The following is a 22,161-nucleotide window of genomic DNA, read 5'->3' as shown; positions in this document are numbered from 1 at the left end:
ACAACATGTACAATTTCGGTCTGTAGATCTGTTACCCAAAAGACCACGTGTGTGTGTGTGTGTGTGTGTGTGTGTGTGTGTATGTGTGTGTGTGTGTGTGTGTGTGTTTGTGTCTGTGTGCATGCTAAAATGTAAAATTTTGCAATCTTCATAGCATGAAAATTAAATTCCGAAATAATGTTTTCCTCATTTTAGCCTCTTACCAGCTCTCATTTATTCCCCATCAACATCCTCAGTGCCAAATAATCATTTTTAGCTTCTTCAGCCAAAGAAAAACAGTTAGACTAAGACTGAAGTGTTGCCTGTTTTTCTCCTGTTGTGAAGCAAATTAGAAATAAATGAACCCGCTCATCTGAACGTCAGGCAGCCCGGGTAGACGTATTAAAATAATTTACATGAGCACCACAGGAGATCCTCTTGACTGCTGGCCAGGTTTCATTAAGTTAACGTGATAATGCCCCATTCTAATTTACAATTCCACCCTACCATTCAGATCAAGCCATTGAGCCTGAGCTCCACTCTGCTGTCACTGACAGAAAGTGATGTAATGTTAGTTTGAACTCACAAGAGGTGCAATTAATTGATTATCCTTAAGAAAACTAATTTCAGCTATTACAGTATTATCTCAAGTTCTTTGAAAGATTCACATTGAACTCGAGGAATATATGGTACACAATCCTAACGAAATCTGGTTGTGATGCTCAAACAAAAAACAGCAATCTTATGATGGCACCACAGAACCACAGTGTTCACACTTTTCAGGGATATCAACCCACAAATTGCTTACTTATATTTGTCTGTGCTGCATATCAAGCTTGGATCAGAGAAAGTATTTTAACCTTGTGCAACCTTGACAAAACAACATGGTGCTGACCACAGCAGAGTTTGCCTTTGGGAGAAACACCAACAAAACTGCATCTGGTTAGAAACCTAACTATGTTTTTATAGTGAAACCTGTTTGAGTCAAAAGATTAGAGTCTCTAGTTTCATCAGATATGCCATTTTTAACATTTTAACTATTTATTGTGAAATGCCACGCTGCTAAACAAAATGTTCATTAATGTGTACTTTAGTGAATTTTTCCTTACAAATCCTATATTTACTGTGCATTATCACATTGAGATGATGCTTTCAGATGCTTTATATGGAGTTAGGATGAAAATAAGGTGCATTTCAGACTGTTCTGAGACCAGTGCAGACAGAGAGCAGACTAGAAGTTAAGTCATTCACTAAATAGGGAGCAAAGCTCATAAAATGTGACCAAAAGTTCAGTTTCAGGTTGCAGATGATGTCAGTACATAGATTCAGAATATCTAATGCATAATTGTATTTTAACATGGTTGAGAGTGATTAGATGATGCTGGCCATTACTTTGAATCAGAATTCCTTTAGCTAATTTCTCATTTAATGTCTGTAATGTCTCAATAACATGAATAATAAAAAATCTGACTTTCTATAGCTTTTTTTTTTGATATTATTTAAAATTACACAACCCTCTGTCCATATATTTCCATCCATTTTTAGGATTTTTGGCATGTTTTATTAGGTGCTACTATTTACAAATCAAAAAGGGAAATTAAAAATGCACACAGCATTCATGCTCGGGTCTCAAGAGGTTAACATGGAAAAAATCACACACTTCAGCTTTAAAATTAGATTTGCTCATTACAGGTTACAGACGTCTAGTCTGCCCTACAGGTCTAAAACTGCTCAGTTAGCTTCATCTTTATCATCTCTCCCTCTCTAACCTTTAATTGATGTCTATTACAAGGTCCTCTCTCTGTATATCTTCTCCCCTGACTCTAATTATTGGAATATTTGTGGCTACAAATTAGCATTGAGTCTATGTTAACCTCGACAGCTGGATTTCAGATGATTAAATAATTACCAGAATTGCAAAACACACTTTTTACTCTATCACCACTGTTCGAGCTTCACACAAGAGACGAATGCACTGTCAGAATTTAGCTAGCATTTCTCTGCGCATTTTAATTTGGTGTGAGATGATCGCGGAGTCTGTTGTGTCAGTGTTGATGTGGAATCTAGCACTCAGAGCTGTTTTATCATAAAGACTTATTCTGTGGTTATTTGGACTTTAGTGTAACTATGGATTATTTGCTGCATTAGTCAATGTCACTTCTCTGTAGTTATGTATTTATGAATGTATGCATTCATGTATTATGTAATCAATTAAATGATGTAAACCTTCTATTTCTGCTAACTTTAAACAACTAACTAACAAAAATTGTTAGTTTCTGGGTCAATGACATTACACTCATTTATAATAAAAAAAAAAAGAATTTTTGTCCAGATCTATGAAATGAAAAAAAAAAAACAATTACATGAAAATTATAATAAAGGGATAGCACACCCCAAATTATAATTCTCTCATCGCTTACTCAATCTCATGCCATCCGAGATGTGTATGACAAAGATTTTTAGAAGAATATCTTTCAGTCCTTTGAAGCTCTAAAAAAGGAATAAAGGCAGAATAAAAGTAGTCCATACAACTCTAGTGGTTTAATCCATGTCTTCTGAAACAATATGATAGGTGTGGGTGAGAAGAAGATCAATATTTAAGTCCTTTTTTATTATAAATTCTCCTCCCATGCCAGTAGGTAGTGATATGCATGAAGAATGTGAATTACCAAAAACAAAAGAAGAATGTAAAAGTGAAACAAGTATTAAAATTAAATATTGATGTTTCTCACCCACACCTATCATATTAATTCAGAATGCATGGATTAAACCACTGGAGTCTTCTGGATTACTTTTATGCTGCCTTTATGAGCTTTTTTGACCTTCAAAATTAAATTGAATGCACATACAGAGCAGAAATTGTTTTTTTAAACATCTTTGTTTTTTTCAGAAGAAATAAAGTCATACACATCTAGGATGGCATGAGGGTGAGCGAACGATGAGATATTTTCATTTTTTGGGTGAACTGTCCCTTTAATACAAGAAAGTTACTTGAATGCACCACTGTAGTGCGGAGGCAGAGGCGTTTGGATCCATTTGCAGTAGTTTATTAACACAAGCGATCAAACAGAGAGAAGCAGACATAAACAGAATCAGGCTCTGATGAAGGGACAATCCAGTACTCGTAATCAGACACAGGCAAGGGTCAGGGCAGGCAGCAAGGGTTCACAGAGTCGAGAGTCCAGGCAGAGATCTAAGGTCCAGATAATAACAGGGAACAGGGAATAACGCTTGGTAATGTCAGCTGAGCAAAACAACACTTCGCAAAGTAACAATGAAAGGGACAGTCCAGATATAGGGGAGATAATGATGAACAGGTGACGGTGATGAGGATAATCAGATAAACCAGGCAGGGATGGAGATAGATAATGACCAGAGGGAACGATGGGAAGTGCAGTTCTAAAACTCCCTGGAGAGGGAGCGGATGAAACCAGCGGGAGGCGTAGCTGAGCGCTCGGTGACAGAGCCCCCCCTGCGAGCGGCTCCGGAAGCGAGGACCTGGCCGACGACGGGGTCTTCCACGGGGTCTTGGTGCGGGGCGATCTGGGTGGTCTCGATGGAAAGTGGAGCGTAACGAGGGGTCTAGAATATACTGAGACCTAACCCAGGAGCGTTCTTCAGGACCGTATCCCTCCCAGTCAATGAGATACTGTAGTACCCCGCCGCGGCGTCTGGAATCCAGGACCATTCGCACCCGGTACGCCTCTGCGCCGCCGACCTCAATGGGGGGAGCCTGCACTGGGGTGACCTCCTCCTGCACCACCTCTCTCCTGGGAGTAGTAGCGGGTCTGAAAAGAGACACATGAAAAGTGGGTGAGATGCGGTAATGAGCTGGTAGTGCCAAAACGAAAAGAGACAGGAGTGATCTGGCGGAGAATTTTGAATGGCCCAATGAACCGTGGAGAAAGTTTTCTGCAGGGAAGCTTAAGACGGAGATCCCTGGTGGAGAGCCACAACCACTGGCCAGGCCTGTATTGAGGTCCGCTGCGCCTTCTCCGATCTGCGTGCTGCTGATAGTGGCGGATAGTGCGCTGTAAGTGGACGTGGGCGGAGTCCCAGGTAGCCTCGCTGCGCCGTAGCCACGCGTCCACTGCGGGGAGATCGGATGGTTCTCCAGCCCATGGGAAGAGCGGGGGTTGAAAGCCTAGAACACATTGCAAAGGGGTTAATCCTGTAGCTGGTTTTAACAGAGAATTCTGGGTGTACTCTGCCCAGACCAAGAAGCGACTCCAGTCGTGTTGATTCTGGTGGCAATAGGTGCGCAGAAAACGGATGAGATACTGGTTGAGCCGCTCCACCTGACCGTTGGCCTGAGGGTGGTAACCCGATGTGAGGCTTACGTTGATGTTTAATTTGGTGCAGAGCTCTTTCCAGACTCTAGATGTGAACTGGGGACCGCGGTCAGAAACAATGTCATCTGGAAGTCCGAAGAGACGAAACACATAATTCATGAGAGCCTCAGCTGTCTGAAGGGTGGTAGGCAATCCAGCCATAGGAATAAAGCGGCATGACTTGGAAAAGCGATCAACAACCGACAGAATGGTAGTGAACCCCTGGGACTGAGGCAGATCAGTGACGAAGTCCACGGCAATGTGGGACCAGGGGCGCTGAGGAACGGGCAGAGGTTGTAATAGACCAGCAGGCTTGAGATGAGAGGATTTGACGGTGTTGCAAATAACGCATTGGTGGATGAGAGTGATGACGTCGGCTTGCAAAGTGGGCCACCAGAAACGGTTGGAGACGAGCTGAGTGGTAGCCGTGATACCAGGATGTCCCGCACTGGGAGTGCAGTGAACCCACTGGAGGACACGATGGCGAAGCTCGAGAGGAACATAGAGGCAATCTGCAGGGCATTCTGGCGGGACAGCGTGATCTTGCTGTGAAGCAGTTACCTCAGCAATTATATCCCATTGCACGGGTGCCACAATTAGCGTGGAGGGAAGAATAGACTCGGGTTTGGATGGTTCATGGGGACTATCAAACAGACGAGAGAGAGCGTCAGCCTTCCCGTTCTTAGACCCCGGTCTGTAAGTGATCTTGAAGTTAAATCTGGAAAAGAACAGAGACCAGCGAGCTTGACGCGCATTCAAATGCTTGGCGGACCTGATGTATTCCAGATTCCTGTGGTCCGTGAGGACAGTGAAAGGCTGACGCGCGCCCTCCAACCAGTGCCTCCACTCTTCAAAGGCTGCCTTCATGGCCAGGAGTTCGCGATCACCCACGTCATAGTTACGTTCTGCTGAATTGAGCTTGCGAGAATGAAACGCACAGGGGAACATTTTGGCCGGGCTGCCATGGCGTTGTGAAAGAATCGCACCCACTCCTGTGTTAGAAGCATCCACCTCCACGATAACCTCACTCTCAGGATTAGGGTGGTGAAGAATGGGGGCTGTGGTGAATCTCTCTTTCAGCCGTTCAAATGCTGAAGTGCACTCGGGAGACCACCTGAACTTCCTCCCTCCCCCCTGGAGAAGGGATGTGAGGGGAGCCACGATAATGCTGAAATTCCGTATGAATCTGCGGTAAAAGTTGGCAAACCCCAGAAAGCGTTGCAACTCCTTCACAGATGAGGGTTGAGGCCAGTTGACCACAGCTTGGACCTTGCTATCATCCATAAGGACCCCTTCGGCGCTGATGATGTAGCCCAGGAAAGAGATTCAGGTCTGATGGAACTCACATTTCTGAATCTTGGCGTATAGCTGGTTGTCAATTAAGCGTTTCAGGACGGCTCGCACATCCCTAACGTGCGCTTCGAGAGTCTCAGAATAGATCAAGATGTCATCCATGTAAACTATGACATTTCGGTTAAGCAGGTCTCGGAATACCTCGTTGACAAAAGCCTGGAACACGGAGGGACTATTGGAAAGTCCGAACGGCATAACCCGATATTCATAGTGGCCGGAAGTAGTAGAAAATGCTGTCTTCCACTCGTCACCCCTGCGTATGCGTATCAGGTTATAAGCATTCCGTAGATCCAGCTTCGTGAAGTACCGGGCTGTGCGAAGCATCTCCAAGGCAGCAGGAACTAACGGCAGAGGATATCGATATTTCACAGTCACCTCATTCAGGCCCCGAAAGTCAACGCACGGCCGGAGACCACCGTCCCTCTTCCTCACGAAAAAGAATCCAGCTGAAGCAGGGGATGTAGAGGTAGTAATGAAGCCCTTGGATAGTTGCTCATCGATGTATGCTTGCATGGCCTCAGTCTCAGGCTGAGACAACGGGTAAACTCTCCCGCGAGGTGGTACAGCCCCAGGTAGGAGTTAAATGGCACAGTCGCCCGCTCGATGTGGTGGTAGTTGATCAGCTTCCTTCTCGCTGAATGCCCGGCTTAAATCATGGTAAACTGCCGGTACCTTATGAAGATTCGACTCCATAGATGAAACGAGGCATGCTTCAGGACCTTGGACAGTGGGTGCGCAGTTCGTCTGACAGCGGGGAGACCACTGAGAAATCCTCCTCTCTGACCAGGAAATCTGGGGATTGTGATTCTCCAACCAGGGAAATCCTAGTATTACTGGATGAAGAGGTGAATTAATGGTAAACAGCTGTATAGTTTCGGTGTGCTGAGAGCCGATGTTAAGCGTGAGGGGTTGTGTGATGTACTGCACTCTCCCGGTCCCCAGGGGGCACCCATCCAGCGCTGCAACTGCCATCCGGGGATCACAAGAGACGAGAGGAAGATGATGAGTTTTGGCAAAAGCAAGATCAACAAAACACCCTGCCGCTCCTGAGTCAATTAATGCTTTAGTTTTGACACACTCTCCATTAGAATTTAGCGAAATCTCCAAAATGAGTGAGTTTAGAGATGAAACAGGAGGACTCACCGCAATCGAATCTGTGGATGTGGGTCTCCCAGGACGTCTCACTGGACAGGCAGCTCTCAGATGACCAGGTTGGGTGCAATACATGCACAGATTATGCCGCCTTCTCCTCTCACGCTCGGCCGTAGTGATATGGGTGAAGCTGATCTGCATAGGCTCGGGTTCTGTGCTTACTGGGGGATTAACAAAGTAGTTAGTCTTGTACGATGAGCGGCGAGCCCGGATGAGATGATCGAGACGAATGGCGAGCTCCATAATCTGGTTCAAAGTCTTTCCATCATCGCGGCAGGCTAGCTCTCCCTGAAGCTCTGAGATGAGACCCTTTCGGTATAAGAGCTTGAGGGGATCCTCACCCCAGCCCGTCTGTGCAGCGAGCGTCCGAAAGGCGAGAGTGTAATCGGCCGCTGTGAAGCTTCCCTGGCGTAACGAAAGAAGGAGTTCCCCCGGATCCTTTCCGCCCGCTGGGTGTTCAAACACCTCTCTGAAGTGAGTAACAAACATATCATAAGAGAGAGTAGAGAGCTGACCTCCTGACCACATCACCGTTGCCCACTCCAGCGCCTTTCCAGTGAGGAGCGAACACACAAAGGAGATACGGCTGTCGTCGGTGGCATGCTCCCGTGACTGGTTAAAATAGATCTCACACTGCATCAGAAAACCTTTACAAGTGATGGGTGATCCAGTGAACTTTTCGGGGAATGACACTTTGGGATTGCTGGAAGGGGTACTCACAACAGGCTGTGAAGAAGCAGGTGCGGCGGGTGATGGAGCCTGATTGGCGGCCGTGATCGCTGGGGTGAGTGCTCGTACAGATTTCACTAGTTCCTCAGTGAGAGTAGTCAGTTTAACCAGCTGCTGACGATGTGTAACCAACTCCGATGCTTGTGAAGAAACCTCATGGGCTAGGCGGAACAACTCTGCTGGATCCTGTGGTGGCGAAGTGTTCTGTAGTGCGGAGGCAGAGGCGTTTGGATCCATTTGCAGTAGTTTATTAACACAAGCGATCAAACAGAGAGAAGCAGACATAAACAGAAACAGGCTCTGATGAAGGGACAATCCAGTACTCGTAATCAGACACAGGCAAGGGTCAGGGCAGGCAGCAAGGGTTCACAGAGTCGAGAGTCCAGGCAGAGATCTAAGGTCCAGATAATAACAGGGAACAGGGAATAACGCTTGGTAATGTCAGCTGAGCAAAACAACACTTCGCAAAGTAACAATGAAAGGGACAGTCCAGATATAGGGGAGATAATGATGAACAGGTGACGGTGATGAGGATAATCAGATAAACCAGGCAGGGATGGAGATAGATAATGACCAGAGGGAACGATGGGAAGTGCAGTTCTAAAACTCCGGGGAGAGGGAGCGGATGAAACCAGCGGGAGGCGTAGCTGAGCGCTCCGTGACAACCACTTCTATGATAAGCATATTTGCTGTTTCTGAGTTCAAAATAATAATAATAATAAAAAAATATTCTGTGGCTTAAAGTAAAAAATGTCATGGTAAGCAACTGTCTAGAGACCGTAATGAAAGTAAAAGCCTCATTAAAAGGTGAACTTTCTGAAAAATAAATAAATAATGTATAATGCATAAGTAGTGCAAAACAATATTTTATTAATATTTTTAAAAGCAAATAAGCAGTGTGTTTTAAAACTGATAAAATAATTTAAAAAAGAATCTTTCAAGACTGAGTGTGAAGCTTAAATAACCAATATTTTGACATTTTTACGAAAAAAGGCACGTCATGTGGTGTAACTGTGAAAAAACATCTTGATATTCTTGACCCCTAAATTCATGATATTTCTCATGTTCTTTGTTCATTACATTTATATTTATATAAATTCATGAAAATTAATAATAAAGTCATGTACACCCTCATGTATGCAAATTGCAAGGAAAGTACTTTAATAATTGTACTTATTGACACCACATTACATTTTTAAAGTAAATTATTATTATTATTGTAGATAGACAACCAAATTCGACTTGACATGTATTTTTAACTAGATTTTGTTATATATATATATTTTTTAAGACTTCTAATTTTTATCACCTCAGACAACCTTATTTTCAATGACCCTTCTACAACTATCCATCCTGCTTGTGCCCCCCCAGACCATTGAAGTCAACTTCCACTCAACTAATGCTTAATGGTATCACCACAGCTTCTTTTGAAGTGATGGTTTCACTTTACAGACCATTGGACTATAAGAGGGCCAGGTCAACTTCAATAAATCCGAAAGAAAGAAAAAAGAAAGACGCACTCTTTTCATCTGTCTTCTACCATCAGACACACACACAAATAAATGTAATTGAAAAGAGAGGCAATATTCAGTGACTTCACTATTTCTAGTAAACATTTGTTAACTGGTAATGTTTCTTTAGATATTTTGTTCGACATTGTTTTTCAGTTTTACAGTACCTCTTATGTTTTCAGACAATTATTTGCAAACTCTGTGCTCAATACAGAACTTGTATTTTGGTTTTAAAGAAGTTATTTCGTGACAATTGCATTCTTAATTGCCTGTCTGCTCTAAAATTGAAAATATTCAGTAGTTTTATTCTTTCCTGCCACAAACAAAAGGAAATGCTGACTCCATTGAGTGCTATTAATTGCTTTGTGATTTGTTCTGCTGATTTACTGAAGATTAGATTGAGTGCTTTGTCAGGCGGCCCATTTAAAATGTGTGTTATTAATTATTATTCCACTGCAATTTTGGTGAAGGGAATTATATTTCTGAGAATAGTCTGTAGTACAATAATAGCTTCGGGCATATCCTGCATTAGAAATTAAGTATTAACCTGTTTGTTTCCTCTTCTAGATTCTATACAACAGTAGAGCTCTGTGAGAAACTCATAAAAATAATGTTGTTGGTTTTTAAAGGATTAGTTCACCCAAAATTTTTAATTCAATCATGATTTACTTCTTCAGTGAAACACTTGAGATTTTGTTAAATAATGTTGATACTGCTTTTTCCCATACAATAAATGTGAATGCAGGTTGTCAGTCAATATCATACTGCATAACATCTTCTTTTGTGTTTCACAGAAGAAAGAAAGTCATAGGGGTTTGGAGCGACATGAGGTTGAGTAAATAATGGAAGAATACATTTCTATGTCAACTATCCAAATCTGTAATTTTTGGAATAATGTCTGATGGTAATCACAAAGATGAATGTGATGTCACTGTTTTGGCTTTTCGCAGTTCCTCAGAAACCAAACTGCAGTCTTCTTCAGGTTAAAAGAGACAGGATATTAATCAGACCATTTATTTCCAAAACACCTGTGACATATTTTGAAGATGTTTGGAGATTATGAAGTCGTTATGTGTATTTCCCCACAATGTGCTGTGCACATCAGCCAAACAGGAAAACGGTATCAGATATTTGTAAGAGCATTCAAAAATACTAATTTGTCAAAATATCAAGTGCATTTCAAAAATATCCTCCTTGAAGCACACTGCAAATAAACAAAAAAAGATACAAGATAAAGGTAACTGAGAAACAGAATGTCTCTGTTACTGTCTTAACCGCCATTCCCTGATGGAGGGAACGAGACGTTGTGTCGATGTAGTGACACTAGGGGTCTCTCCAGAGAGCCTTGGTTACCTCCCATTTTTGAGAAAAGGCCAATGAGAATTGGTGAACAGAATTTGCATGCCCCTCCCCCAGACATACGGGTATAAAAGGAGGGAATCGTGCATCTGTTCAGACAGGTTTTGAGCTGAGGAGATGAGAGAAAGTTCCCGGCCCTTTCAGTGTTGTGGCAAGAGGGACACAATGTCTTGTTCCCTCCATCGGGGAACGGAGGTTACGACAGTAAGCGAGACATTCCCCTTCTGTCACTCGTACGTTTGTACTCGTACGTTGTGTTGATGTAGTGACACTAGGTGTCCCTATTTAAAAACGCCACAACACTGAACGTGTCACGAGGACTGCTGATGCAGGTGCAAGCAAGCTGATGCATGCGAAAATAGCAGGTGCATCAGACGGCACATAACCTTCCCCGACGCCCCAAGAGACGTCAAGTAGTTCCCCGCATCCCTGAGGGAGGGAAGTGACGTAACTATCCTGGGAGCAGGTCACGCCAGCCGCTGCCTTTTCTCACTCTATGTTTTCTTTCCATAGATTGTTAGATGTGGCTGGGGCCATCTAACACTATAACATGCATCGGGGAAAGGGTTCTTTTCCAATCCTATTCTTTCAGGGGGAAAAGACCCCGGGTGGACCACATCCTGCCCATCAGGGGAGGTTAACATGTGGCAGATACATCACATGGGCTTACCAGCCACACATGGAAGTGGCGCGGTGGTAGGTCCTGCCTTGACACGCCGTGCCCATCTCGGGACTCAAGTCTGAGGCCAGCAAAACTGTCACTGAGGGTACCATATGCCCCAGGAGCCTCTGAAACTGTTTCTTTGGAACCGCTGTGCCCGGTCTGAACGAACTCAGTCAGTTAAGCACCAACTGTGCATGCTCGCTTGTGAGGCGCGCTGTCATTGAGACTGAATCTAACATTGAGAAAAGAGATGCTCTGAACCAGGGAGAGCTTACTCTTTCCCAGTTGTCCTGAATCTTAAACGGCTGAGGTGCGTGAGCACCAGGTCCCTGTGTGCACAGAGCAACTGTCGAGAGTGTGCTAAGATTAGCCAGTCATCAAGGTAGTTGAGTATGCGAATGCCCACTTCCATTAACAGGGCAAGAGCTGCCTCTGCGACTTTCGTGAAGAAGTGAGGGGACAGGGACAGACCGAAGGGGAGGACTTTAATATTGCAGGAAGCAATACGGATCCTTCAGGTCTACTGCTGCGAACCAATCTTGATGCCAGACGCATATCAGAATACGTTTCTGCCTCAGCATCTTGAATAGGCTGTGGCTGTAAGCGGTGCCCCCAAACCTAGGAACCAATTGTCTAGCCGCGAGGGCTGAGGGGGGGACGGAGGGTTCCAGTCCAGCATAGTCTGGCCCGGGTAAGCATAGCGGACAGCTAGGCATCAGCCTCAGACTGGGCCGGCACACCCGTAGGCACTAGCTCAGTCGAGTCCTCAGCGTTGGAGTCCACCAAGACGTTCTCCGATGCATCAGCAAAACTTTTATCCAGCTCGGGGGCTCTGAGAAAGACATCAGACTAGCTGTACGGCGATCTGGTCTCATCTCGGGGCAAACGAGTGTGCTGGGGAATGGGGATTTACCCAGCAAAACCGTGCCCGTTAAATTCCCAAAATCGCCTCCAGCGCCAGCTGGAGAGCTGCGACCACAACGTTGCCATGGTCATGTTCTCACAGTTAGAACACGACTGAACACGACCTCTGCCCAGACACGAGAGGCAGCGCCTGTGGCCATTAGAAATGGAGAGGTAACGACCACATACTGGTATGACACAAAGACGGAATGGCATCTTGATAAAAACGCGTCTTTAAAAAGAAAATTCAACATCAGTGTGTTTACTCTTTTAAAGAAATATATACTCTTTTAGAGGGCTGTCGAAGCACTCAGGGACGTGGTCTGCACTGGTGCGCAGATGAAGAGAAAAGCTGCTGAAATGTGCGTATTTCCAACAGGGTATGCTCTTTAGAGGTGAGTGGAACAGCAGTGGGTTTTACTCAGCTCGCTGAAACACAACCGCTCGGCTCCGAAGAAAAAATCTGTCTGAACAGACACACGATTCCCTCTTTTTATACCCGTATGTCCAGGGGAGGGGCATGCAAATTCTGTCCGCCAATTCTCATTGGACTTTTCTCAAAGATGGGAGGTAACCGAGGCACTCAGGAGTTACCCCTAGTGTCATTACATCGACACAACATTGAGTGAGTGACAGACGGGGAACTATAACACTTTACAATAAGGTTGTATTTATCTACATTAGTAAATGCATTAGGTATCATCAACTAACAGTGAATTATATATTTTACAGCATTTATTAATCACTGTAAATGTTAATTTAAAAAAGATACAGTTGTTCATTGTTCATGTTAGTTCATATGTAATAACTCATTGTAACATATACAATGAGGTTGATCAATATATTGGTTTTACCGATTAATTGGTGCCAATAGTTGCTTTTTGGAACTATTAGTTATCTGCAACAATCTATGCTGATTTTTTTTTATTTATTTTTTTATTATTCCTCATCAATAAACCTCATCAGGTGAAATGTATAGGCTATAAAAAGCTTATTTTGTTAAATACTGTACTTACATATAGAGCACAGCAAAGAAGCCAAGTCTCTGTCATTTCAAAATAAAAGTCCCCAGTGTATTTCAGGCTTGTTTAAAGTGAAAGTCCAGCATAATTCTCTAAATCCTATTTTTTTCTTGTTATTATTAGGATTTTGATAGCACAATAAACTGCTTTTGGGAAGATATTCATTTTGGTCTCCTGCAGCCTTAATGTCTTTTTCCGTCATAGTAAAGATAGACTAAGAATTTCTTTAAATGTCTATAAATCGATTTAAAAAAAACTATTGGCCGATTAATCTGCCTTTTTGATCACCTTAGTTATCATTTTCAGAATAACACACTATCGGATGACTTCTAACATACAACCTTTATTTTTAAAAAGGTATAAATATATGTTGAAATTAACCAAGATTAATAAGAAATCAATAAAAAACAAATACAAATATTGTTCATTGTTAGATAATGTCAACTAATATACACTCACCTAAAGGATTATTAGGAACACCATACTAATACTGTGTTTGACCCCCTTTCACCTTCAGAACTGCCTTAATTCTACGTGGCATTGATTCAACAAGGTGCTGAAAGCATTCTTTAGAAATGTTGGCCCATATTGATAGGATAGCATCTTGCAGTTGATGGAGATTTGTGGGATGCACATCCAGGGCACGAAGCTCCCGTTCCACCACATCCCAAAGATGCTCTATTGGGTTGAGATCTGGTGACTGTGGGGGCCATTTTAGTACAGTGAACTCATTGTCATGTTCAAGAAACCAATTTGAAATGATTCGAGCTTTGTGACATGGTGCATTATCCTGCTGGAAGTAGCCATCAGAGGATGGGTACATGGTGGCCATAAATGGATGGACATGGTCAGAAACAATGCTCAGGTAGGCCGTGGCATTTAAACGATGCCCAATTGGCACTAAGGGGCCTAAAGTGTGCCAAGAAAACATCCCCCACACCATTACACCACCACCACCAGCCTGCACAGTGGTAACAAGGCATGATGGATCCATGTTCTCATTCTGTTTACGCCAAATTCTGACTCTACCATCTGAATGTCTCAACAGAAATCGAGACTCATCAGACCAGACAACATTTTTCCAGTCTTCAACTTTCCAATTTTGGTGAGCTCTTGCAAATTGTAGCCTCTTTTTCCTATTTGTAGTGGAGATGAGTGGTACCCGGTGGGGTCTTCTGCTGTTGTAGCCCATCCGCCTCAAGGTTGTGCGTGTTGTGGCTTCACAAATGCTTTGCTGCATACCTCGGTTGTAACGAGTGGTTATTTCAGGCAAAGTTGCTCTTCTATCAGCTTGAATCAGTCGGCCCATTCTCCTCTGACCTCTAGCATCAACAAGGCATTTTCAGCCCACAGGACTGCCGCGATACTGGATGTTTTTCCCTTTTCACACCATTCTTTGTAAACCCTAGAAATGGTTGTGCGTGAAAATCCCAGTAACTGAGCAGATTGTGAAATACTCAGACCGGCCCGTCTGGCACCAACAACCATGCAACGCTCAAAATTGCTTAAATCACCTTTCTTTCCCATTCTGACATTCAGGAGTTCAAGAGATTGTCTTGACCAGGACCACACCCCTAAATGCATTGAAGCAACTGCCATGTGATTGGTTGATTAGATAATTGCATTAATGAGAAATTGAACAGGTGTTCCTAATAATCCTTTTGGTGAGTGTACTTAACTAATGTTAATGAATACAACCTTATTGTAAAGAGTTACCAACAAGACAAAATCTAAAAGGAATTGTTCACTCCAAAATGAAAATGATGTCCTTGTTATGTGTTTAATTTGCAATTTCTTGTGACAAAATGTCATTAACGTACATCATGTCAAAAACAAATGAGATTTGATAGTATTGAGGCAACCTCGGTTTAAGTGCTTAACTTTAATAATATTATTTAATTTGAGAGTGAATAATCACATACATTTTATGTTCATCGCAGAAAGTTTTTGAATCGACTTAATGCATGACTTGTATCAATTAGTTTACTGTAGTTTTATAGTTTTTTCTTTTTGTCCTTTTTAAGCTTGACAGACCAGAATCGCTATTCACTTACAGTATGACAAAAACATTAACTCTGTAAAGACATTTTGTGTGTGCGTGTGTATGTGCAGACAGAATATATACAGTATGTGTACAACAGAGGAAGAATTTAAGTAACTGAAAACATTAGCTCTGTTCTCCAGATATAATACAGCTGACCTTGCAGGTACTTAATGCAGAATGAAAAGCTCCTCCATTATATTGTTTTTCTGATTGGATCTGTGCAGCTGATTAAGATGTCAAAGTCAAGTGAACCATGCCTTGTATTGATTAGTTCCCATATAACATGTTTCCAGCCTGTAGGCCTCCGGTTAAATGCTGGTCATTAAAGCAAAAACAAAGGTTATAACCATTAGCAGAGCCACATGCAATATTGCACAAGTCTCTAAGTGGACTAATCAGTTATGTGTTTAAATAGGTTTTCTTTTCTAATGCATTAGATAAATCTCTAGAGATATTTAAGTTGTAATTAGGTGGTGTCAGTGAGTGCAGTTTGTAGGTGGAGCCAGTGTCAGAGGGTGGAGTCTGTAGGTTAGGCTTGTAAGTATTGTCTATTGACAGCGTCTATAGGTGATTTCTGTTTATGTCTTAGCAATTCTGGTGATATTTTGAGAAAAATCAGTAAGTCATGGAGGAGCGAGAAGACAATGAACCCCACTTGCAAGTCAATATTCTGAGAAATAAAGCTAATTTCTTCCTGCAGCTTGAATCACATCAGCACAGTCCTCCTAATGAGGATAATAAGCTCTCACTATAGTTGTGGCCCCAAGCTGGTCTGCATTGATGCACTTCTGGACATAAAGACATTTTTTTTTTCAAATGATTGAATATTAATGTTATATCAAGGGCATAGCAGCCATAGGGGACATGGGTGACACGTCCCCCGCACTCTTTAAAAAGGTCATTTTCCAAGCTAAACCCATACTGAGTCCAAATGGTGCACACTTGTATACAGTGTTCTTTGCATTTTGTTACTTTGGCTGATTGATCGACCATCCAGCCGATCACAGGTGAGTGTCATGAGCCGAAACAACTTTTACGTAATAGGCTGTCAGTCAGACAGTGTAATCAATGCGGCTCCGTTCATTTCTACAAAGTTGCTTTCAACAATGCTCATATATCCATATTTTGTATCGGCATTGATTTTGATTTAAATTAATCATCTAGAGATGAGGAACACATAAATGAGAGTTATTTTTCGGCATATTGTTCTTGATTGGCAGCATTATGTGAAATACACTGCAGAAAAAAACATGGACAATCCTTCTTTTAAGCACACATTGTAAGAGGCGTTTATTTCAGCACATGATGTTTCATTAAGTTATGTTTTTTACATTATGTTTGTAAGGTAATCGTTGGGTCGGTTGTTTTTGACAAATTATGTAGATTACTAGATCTGTGTTAAATATGTAAAGCTATTTTTAATATCAACTTACCTCTATGTTGGTGTGCAGTCAACAAACTGTAGGAAATAAATATAGATCTGCTGTGTTCTGAGAACACTACTGAAGTGAATAGATGTGTAGACATGCTTTTTTATACATGAAAACATAAAGGAAATTATAGAGAATAGCATGAGCCTCCACATGCGCTAGGTCTCTTTGGTAACACGCTCAACAAGCCATGTGTTAAGATGTATAACTATTATCCATATTATCATTTATATGTATAAATAATCTGAAAGGACTAAATATTAAATGAAATGAATGACAATAAAATGCAAAGTAATCTCTTCAGTTATCAAAATACTTTTCTCAGGTGTTAGGTCAACTTCTTGATTGTTCGGATGCTGAACTATTAATTCAGGTATCCAAACTTTTTCTAAAGTGTGGCAGTTATTTTCACATCACATTTTGAAAAAGTACAATCTTCCTAAACACTTGCCACGTGCTTTAGGCTATAGCTGAGTACTGTACAATGATGCATCAGTGAACTATTTTTTTTTTGAGGCAATCAGTTGCATAATTCTTTTTAAGGTAATAACTCCCATGTTTAAGTTGATTTTGTACAACTTGTTTTTGTACAGGTTACTTTAACATGACAGAAGCTCTTCTAAATTGCACAACAAAATATTAAACACTAACAAATATCCCTTTACATTCATCGAGCACAAATACCCATTATATAAGTTCCTGTAAATTTAAAGAGACATTTACATTTATCAAAACAAGAATAGGTGTCAGTTTTGTGAACTAAAAAAAAAAAGAGGAATTTCTAAATACTCACCATGGTTAATTTATTTGAACTAATGTGTATTACTTAATTCAATGAATTATTTTGAGGATAAAGGGTTTAAAGTGAGCGAGTGAGTGATGTTTGGTTGAAGGAGTGATCCAAAAGGAAAAAATGAAGATGGCACAGGTAAATGAATGCAAAAATGCTTGGGAGGAATATGTTGAAACATGTTTATTTATCAATGAAATGGATTGTCATCAGATACATCACAAATGCAGGGATACAGACAGAATGAAAAAGACTATAAAAATGTTCTCCAGACTTTCCATTCATTTCCTTTTTTTGGGTCAGATATTGTGTTTTATGTAATCAGGATGGCAAGACGATGAACAGGAAATGGAAAGAATATAAGTGAAAATGAGGGTGAATCAAATTAGCACAGATGCTAAGGCTATGAGTATGAGGAATTCAGACGGTTAGTTCGGAAAATTACATGTTGTATAGCAAACAGACAAAACAAAAGCCATTGAGCGTGACTAATATCCTTCGCTGCAAGGTCCGAAGTAATTTTGTGTGCACAAATCCTAGTGTGTCTGCACCTTTAGTCCTTCGCCGAACATACAAGAAATAAACGCGAGCAACGAAACCATGCACCTTGACGACTAATGCTACATGAATGCAAATACATTGTTCCTGTATGGTCCAATTCTAAAATAATAACAGCACCAAATGAAAAAAGGATGACACTAGTGTAGTAACTGGACGTTAGTTCTGTCAGCCAGACAGAAAACTCTCACAACGAGAGACCAGACTCACTTTTAGCTACTGAGCAAACATACACACAGGTTTTATTCATTCCTACTTTTTCAAATTTTCCTCCCTTTTTCACACAATTAAGGCTTTTTAAATGCATATCAACAATGCTGGTCGGTTAAGACTCAAAGACATTTGAAAAACACAGAAATTCCTGAATCTCAGACATCATGCTTACAGTAAACGTGGCCGCAGTGAATCTTCTGAGCTAGATTTGAAATGGACCATTTGCCATGCCAGCATTTCGAGAGCAAATCAGAATCCACACGTGTCTCTGTTTACCTTTTTAAATGTGGCATGTTCTAAATGCCTCTGAACAACGTCGTCTCACATTTTATGCTCTGCTTCTTATTATACTAGGTAAATATAACTACAGGATACATACCACCTTTAAGATATTCAGCTCTGTTTTATATAATGTGATTGCAGTTTCCTTTCAATCATTCAAATTGAAAGTTGACTTGTTTGATGGGCTAATATTCTCGGAAATATTGAGCACCACTCATGCATACAGTACATGTATACTCACCATCACGTACAAATACAAATATTAGAAGTGTGATAGAGAGGAAATAAAAAGGACATTGAAGAATAAAGAACCTTTCAAAATGTACTGTGGTGGAACTATGATACGGTGTTTGTGTCAGGTGGTAATACCATAGTACTTTTATATGTACCATGGTATTGAATGATTACCAAATACCAAGGTATTTACATGGTACTCCAAGGTACTTAAAAGAATACAATGATATTACCATAGTACATGTCCTAAAAACAGATTTAAAATGGTACATGTAAAAAAAAAGAAAAATAAGCATGGCATTTTGGAGTGGAGAGAGGGATGAATGTCTACATTTCCCCAGGCTTACATTGATCTTTATGTAAATGTAAACAAATAAGTAATAGGCATTGTAATCATATACTGATTAATTTATTAAGCCTATCAGAACAATTTGTCCCAAACCAAGTCATGAAATACATGAATTTGAAGTCCCATTTTTTTCTTTTTTCAATAAAAAAAAATCTAGCATCAATACAGACACACATTCAAACACAGCTTGCCAGAAACACATTGTTTCCTTTAGATTGGAGTGTATCAGCATACGTTTTCTATTTTATCTGCTTTTGTCAGGTATAAAGGAAACTTGCTGGATGACAGCTCAGCACTTTTAAGTACCACTTTTAATCTTGAGGTTGAGACAATTCAATTTGTTCAATTGTGTTGTACCAAATAAAGAGAAAACAAACAAAAATAAAAGTTAATGCAAGCAAATAACTGTATGTTCAAAGGTCCTTCCAATGCAAAGGAGCCAGAGTCTAGAGTCGGACTGCAAGGCATGAACCAAACTGAGATATCTGACTCTGTTTACAAAGAAAATAAAAAAGTCCAATCAGTCCAATCCTATTGCAGATACTTCCAATTACAAGCAATGGCGAGATATTATATTGATAATAAAGACACAGGACTGGATGAGGAAGGCTTGCATACACTTTAAAATCAAGCACTGTCCTGAGTTGCTCTTGTGGTTCTGGGTTGTGGTTCCTGGAGAGCATATGTCAAGGTTCAAGAATCCAGACCGATAAACAAGGCAGTCCGAAGGAGATGACATGCTCTGACTTGAACAGCAACCTTTCGGAAAGGGAAGATACGAACTTTCAAATCTCTGTCCGTGTAAACACGATCAAATGAGTGAGCTTTCAGCATGATAATGATTCAAGCATTTCCGTTGCAGTACTACTCGCAGACTGAAATAACACGTCAGACTATCGCAATAAAATATTTGTCATTGTCTTCCAATTTGTGTTCCCTCTGTTTTGTTTGATATGCTTCATGTTAGGCCAAGGCGAAGGAGTCTTGCCCTTTCTCCAGTAGTTGGGCGGCCCCTGGCAAAATGAGGTTAACCACAGTCTCTGATCTCAAAACAAAGGGAGCAAAGCAATATTGCACTGCCTTTCAGACAAACAAAATGAAGCAGTACTCAAAAAATGTAAAATAGAATAAAACAAGAACTATAACAAACAAAAGCAAAAGCAAACAACACAATCCATAATTAAGGCTGTTAAAATATTGCAGAATATTTTGGCCCCTGTTTTTGAGACAGACTGCCACAACAGTCAAGTCTTCCACACTACATATCACTGCAAAATATTTCAAGCAAAAATATTTATAGAAAAGAAATAGATTTAAAAAATGATGACTGTAAAAAGAAAAAAGATCCTCTTTGGAGTCTTTATTTGGTTTGGGAGTGCTTTAAAGGGAATTGTACAATTTCGGTTTAAAAATAAATTATAGAAGCGAAAATACTAAAAGGTGGTAAACCTTGAACTGGGCTCCTGCGACAAGTGGATTTTTTTTTCTCATTTTGAGCGTGCATTCGTAGGACCTATAGGTATAGCAATCAGCAATTTCCACATAGAACAGTGAAGACCTGAAGTGGCTGTCACAATGCACAAAGAACAATCTGCAAGCCTCCCACAAGTCCTACAACAGGTGTAACTGGGCCAATGGGCGAAGAGTGGGAAGTTTTGTGGGAATGAACCCATAACCTCCTGGAAGGGGGAATCAAAGCAAAGACCCTCGCTGTCCTCTTTGAACGAGACGCAGGTCAAGAGCCAAAGTCCGCAAGTTTAGGGTGGTTACACCACCTTGTCTTGTGGCTATGGAGAGGGATGCAGACCTGGGCAGCTCTGGCTCACACCCATTCCTGCATGGAGCGTTTGCAGTACAGTATGTGTCGAGGTGTACCCTTCCTCTTGAACTGAAAGACGGTGTAGATCAATACCAGCAAGCAGAGCGCCAAGATGCAGGGAATGACGATTGCTATAGCTTTGACCGTGTTGGCTTCATTGTCAAGTTTGATCACAATATCCACGTCTTCCGTTGGTTGCCAATCGGGATCGATGGGCATGAGGTCGCATCCCATGAAGTCCTTCAGGATGGACCGAGGATAGCCTGGTTCGACCCGTAGCCTGTGGTTGTTGAATTTCCAATACTCTTTACCCTTGTAGAAGTATGTAAAACCTGCAAAGAATCCAAACACATAGGATACATTTGTAAGATGGGGACTGATTCTCAATGGATTTTGGTTTAAGACCTGGATTTTACATTAGACATCATGTAGTGAACCAATGCAACATTGAGCAGAACTAATTTTTGTGTAAATGATTCATAATTCCATTTGTACGTAAATCGACCCATTCAATTAAATGGGACACAAATGGTTTTACGCACAATTTACACAGAAATTCATTCTGGTTGTGTTTCAAGAAGACCCATTGAGATCTGTTTACATTACCATTGGGATGGTTTCAAGGGAATTGCTATGAATTTGCTAATGTGGTTTTAGCTGTGATTGGTGTTCTTGGTGGTTGCTAAAGAGCCCAACCAAATTCTCTATGATATTTTGGTCCCTAGATATGGCTATGAAAAATAGTTAGTCAGACCACTTAAAAAAGTAAAAGCACGACTTTCCTCAACAAGCCAAATGATTTTAAAGTATCATTTATGTCCATAGCAAGAACTGAAATTGTTCAATACAAACTTAGAGGTTCGCTTGATAAAGCTTGGGCTGAAAGGTTTCAAAAGTTTTAAAGCTTGATGTTTGAAGGTTTAACAGACCTTAAAGTAAGTCAAATAGCCAGCTAGTTAGATGGATATTCAGACAGAGTGTCAAAGAGATATAAAAAGAAAGAAATAAAAGCAAGAAGAGAGAGAGAGAGAGAGAGAGAGATGTAAAGCCTTGAGTGTTTGTTTACATTTAACTTTGTTTTTAAAGAGTCTTGGCGTGTGTGAACATTTCGCCAATGTAAATCTATGAGATATTTGATTGTCCACTGTGCAAAAACCGTAATTCTGATCAGTTAGAAAAGTCATAGCACACTAAGTGAGAACAGTCTAAAGGTCTATGCCAAGATTGGTGGATGTAGCTTGAAAGCTTTATGAGTAGTTGATCATTTTGATCTTGGTTTAAGGATTTCAGAAAAGTGGTACTTGTTTTCGAGTTTGACTGTGTTTGCGCAACTTAGCATAATAAAATATTCTGTATTTTCGAAGCCATGCCATGGAGGTTAATGCATGTACTCTAGACATTGATCTGTGGTGCTCATGTAGATGACGCAGATTCTAGCC

The 22,161-nt window shown here is 41.1% G+C and overlaps 1 protein-coding gene across 2 annotated transcripts in view; it reads right to left on the bottom strand.

Moving 5' to 3' along the window:
• Positions 1-17,435: 17,435 nt before the first annotated feature.
• The window catches only part of LOC127634447 (matrix metalloproteinase-16-like), a 72,636-nt gene continuing 67,910 nt past the window's right edge, over positions 17,436-22,161 (bottom strand). For both annotated transcript variants that reach the window (XM_052114020.1, XM_052114021.1), the window contains one exon: positions 17,436-21,054. In XM_052114020.1, the coding sequence (XP_051969980.1) occupies positions 20,726-21,054 (329 nt within the window). In that variant the 3' untranslated portion in view covers positions 17,436-20,725. The remainder of the gene's footprint in view (positions 21,055-22,161) is intronic.

Source organism: Xyrauchen texanus, chromosome 41, assembly GCF_025860055.1.
Source record: "Xyrauchen texanus isolate HMW12.3.18 chromosome 41, RBS_HiC_50CHRs, whole genome shotgun sequence".
Taxonomy (NCBI): domain Eukaryota; kingdom Metazoa; phylum Chordata; class Actinopteri; order Cypriniformes; family Catostomidae; genus Xyrauchen; species Xyrauchen texanus.
This window is presented reverse-complemented; position numbering and strand designations above follow the sequence as displayed.